Source organism: Seriola lalandi, unplaced genomic scaffold (assembly GCF_002814215.2).
Source record: "Seriola lalandi dorsalis isolate HSWRI2012SDOR001 ecotype SW California unplaced genomic scaffold, Sedor1 jcf7180001973894, whole genome shotgun sequence".
Lineage (NCBI taxonomy): Eukaryota > Metazoa > Chordata > Actinopteri > Carangiformes > Carangidae > Seriola > Seriola lalandi.
This window is the reverse complement of record NW_019444560.1, coordinates 1-2,612: the sequence shown is the minus strand read 5'-3', so window position 1 is coordinate 2,612 and position 2,612 is coordinate 1. Positions and strand designations below refer to the sequence as shown.

The following is a 2,612-nucleotide window of genomic DNA, read 5'->3' as shown; positions in this document are numbered from 1 at the left end:
AAGGCGAGGATTTAGGCAGCAGAGGGCGGGATGGAGTACTTATCCTCCGGGATTTGGCCGCGCTGGAGCCGCGGGGGGAGTAGGTCGATAACTACAAGATAATAGCACGATCTCTCACCTGGAGATTGGCCTCCCGGGAAGATAATAGCACATAGGATTCTGTCGTTCAAGCAGAGAGAAATTCAGCTGTAACCCCCTCTCTTTTCTCCCGCTCTCTCTTTCTCTTGTAAAGGGTGGTTGCCCCGTAGACAAAACTCACAGGAACCAGTGCCGAGCGTGCCGATTGAAGAAGTGTCTGGAAGTGAACATGAATAAAGACGGTAAATGGACATAATTGAATTATCACTTTGGCCATAGACACACCATGCAGTGGCGTTCGGACGGGGGGTGGGCAAAGTGTATTAAGGCTTTTAATCAAGGCTCAAAGGAAGTTGATAATTACCGGGTCTTTACTTGTTTTAAAGGGGATATTATTTATACTGGTGCTGTGGTACTGTGCTGATAGATTACAGCTCATTAAAGCCAATTATTTTTTCCTCTACACAAACAACATTTGATTATTTTTTTTAGGAGCAGTTAGGATAATGACAATCCTTTTCGAAAAATGCCATAAAGAAATTAGGTAAACAAGCCATTACTCCCTGCAGAGATCTTTCCCCCCTCACTCTGTGTTCCTCTGCCGGTTCGTTTCACAGCCGTTCAGCACGAGAGGGGGCCCCGGACGTCCACCATCCGCAAACAGGTCGCCCTATATTTCCGGGGCCACAAAGAGGTGAACGGATCGTCGACCCATTTCCCGGGATCCTCTCTGCCCGGCCCTCCCTTCTTCACCACGGTCACGCAACTGGAGCCTCACAACCTGGAGATGAGCACGGTAGCCACCACGCCAGAGAGACAGGCCATCGTCGGTCTGGCGCAGCCCACACCGAAGGTAGCTCATACTTCGGGGTGTCTTATTATTATACAATTATTTTTTATGATTTTTCTTTTCTTATCTCCCTGGATTTAATAGCTGTAAGTTCTACTTGACGTATAAGTAGTTGTCCACCTCTAAGTCAACAGAAATCACTGATCAGTCTGTATATTATGGGTTTACTCGCTATTTATAACATTTAATGTCATTTTTAAAATCTAGAATTATCAGAATATACACGTTCTTAGTAGTTTATGGTATTCCATGGATATTTGTATTATACCCTTCCCAAATGTTATTATAGGATTACAATTTTTTTTCGCAAGGGTTAGAAGTTGTCCAGATTTAGCAGCCTGTAAGAGCCACAAATCCGCCAATTAGATTTCTCACTGTAAATCCACCACAAGCAACACTAATAATTATAAAACCAGGTGCCGGGGCTTGGAATTTGACCTTTGTTGTGCGCAGCTCTCTGAATTGAGATTTATTATAACACAATTATAACACAAGCTGTTGTATGATGATGATGGTGATAATGATGATGATGGTGATGATGTGATGACAATTATAATCTTTCTCTTCCTCCAGTATCCCCATGAAGTCAGCGGTACCCCCATGTATCTGTACGAGGTGGCGACTGAGTCTGTGTGTGAGTCGGCGGCGCGCCTCCTGTTCATGAGCATCAAGTGGGCCAAAAGTGTCCCCGCATTCTCCACGCTCCCTTTATCTGATCAGGTACACTTTAGAGTGATGGGCTGAGGGAGGGGGTTTAACAGTTTTAAATAAGGAGCTCACGGTCTGTCCTGCAGGGCCTTTATTTGGCCGCGATCAGCACTCAAGAAAACAAAATTGTCAGGAATCGACGTATAAATTTCCGTTTAGATTTGATGTCAGATGATGTTGTAAGCTGGGACTTTCACCATCACGTTTTACGCACGAGTTACTGTTGTACTGGCACTTCATGCGATTCAAAGGGGCTCATTGCTTCTTTAAGCTTTATAGTGAGAGTTTAACACTGAAACGCTTCTTCTTTTACAGCTGATTCTGCTGGAGGACGCTTGGAGGGAATTGTTTGTTCTGGGCATCGCGCAGTGGGCCATACCTGTGGACTCCACTACTCTTCTAGCCGTTTCTGGTAGGCACTGTACCTCTGCGAATGGCTACAGGTCACTCCAGGCCTCGTGAGCCCTACAGGTGTGAATGTGTTATTGTGTGTTAACCCGCATATTGACAATTTCTCCATGTTTACTCCATGTTTTACTTGTAGGAATGAACACTGAAAACACAGAGTCCCAGCGGATGAATAAGATCTTGTCTGAGATTCAAGCACTTCAAGAGGTGGTCACCCGATTCAGACAGATGCGCCTCGATGCCACAGAGTTCGCCTGTTTAAAATGTATTGTGACATTCAAAGCTGGTGAGTACTGCCATCTCTCTGGGTATTTTACAGCGCTGTCATTAAACTTGACAAAGGCTCCCAATGGAAAGCATCATTTCTACTCAACTCATCAACAGTGTGCTATTATTTATGTATTACAGCAGCACCTTTTAACCCCTCGCCCCTGTCTTACAGTTCCTACACATGGCAGCACTGAGTTAAGGAGTTTCCGCAACGCCAGCGCCATCGCCGCACTACAGGACGAAGCACAGCTCACTCTCAACAGCTACATACACACCAGGTGAGATTCGACCCAGCGTT

At 45.4% G+C, this 2,612-nt stretch overlaps 1 protein-coding gene across 1 annotated transcript; it reads left to right on the top strand.

Annotated features, from left to right (window-relative positions):
• Positions 1 to 232: 232 nt before the first annotated feature.
• Positions 233 to 2,596, top strand: LOC111653122 (nuclear receptor subfamily 2 group E member 1-like; the record flags this gene model as incomplete). Its single annotated transcript, XM_023403593.2, has 6 exons — positions 233 to 320; positions 696 to 931; positions 1,502 to 1,648; positions 1,952 to 2,048; positions 2,181 to 2,330; positions 2,487 to 2,596. Coding segments are annotated over 6 exons (828 nt in total), but the record flags the coding sequence as incomplete, so codon positions are not given.
• Positions 2,597 to 2,612: the final 16 nt, after the last annotated feature.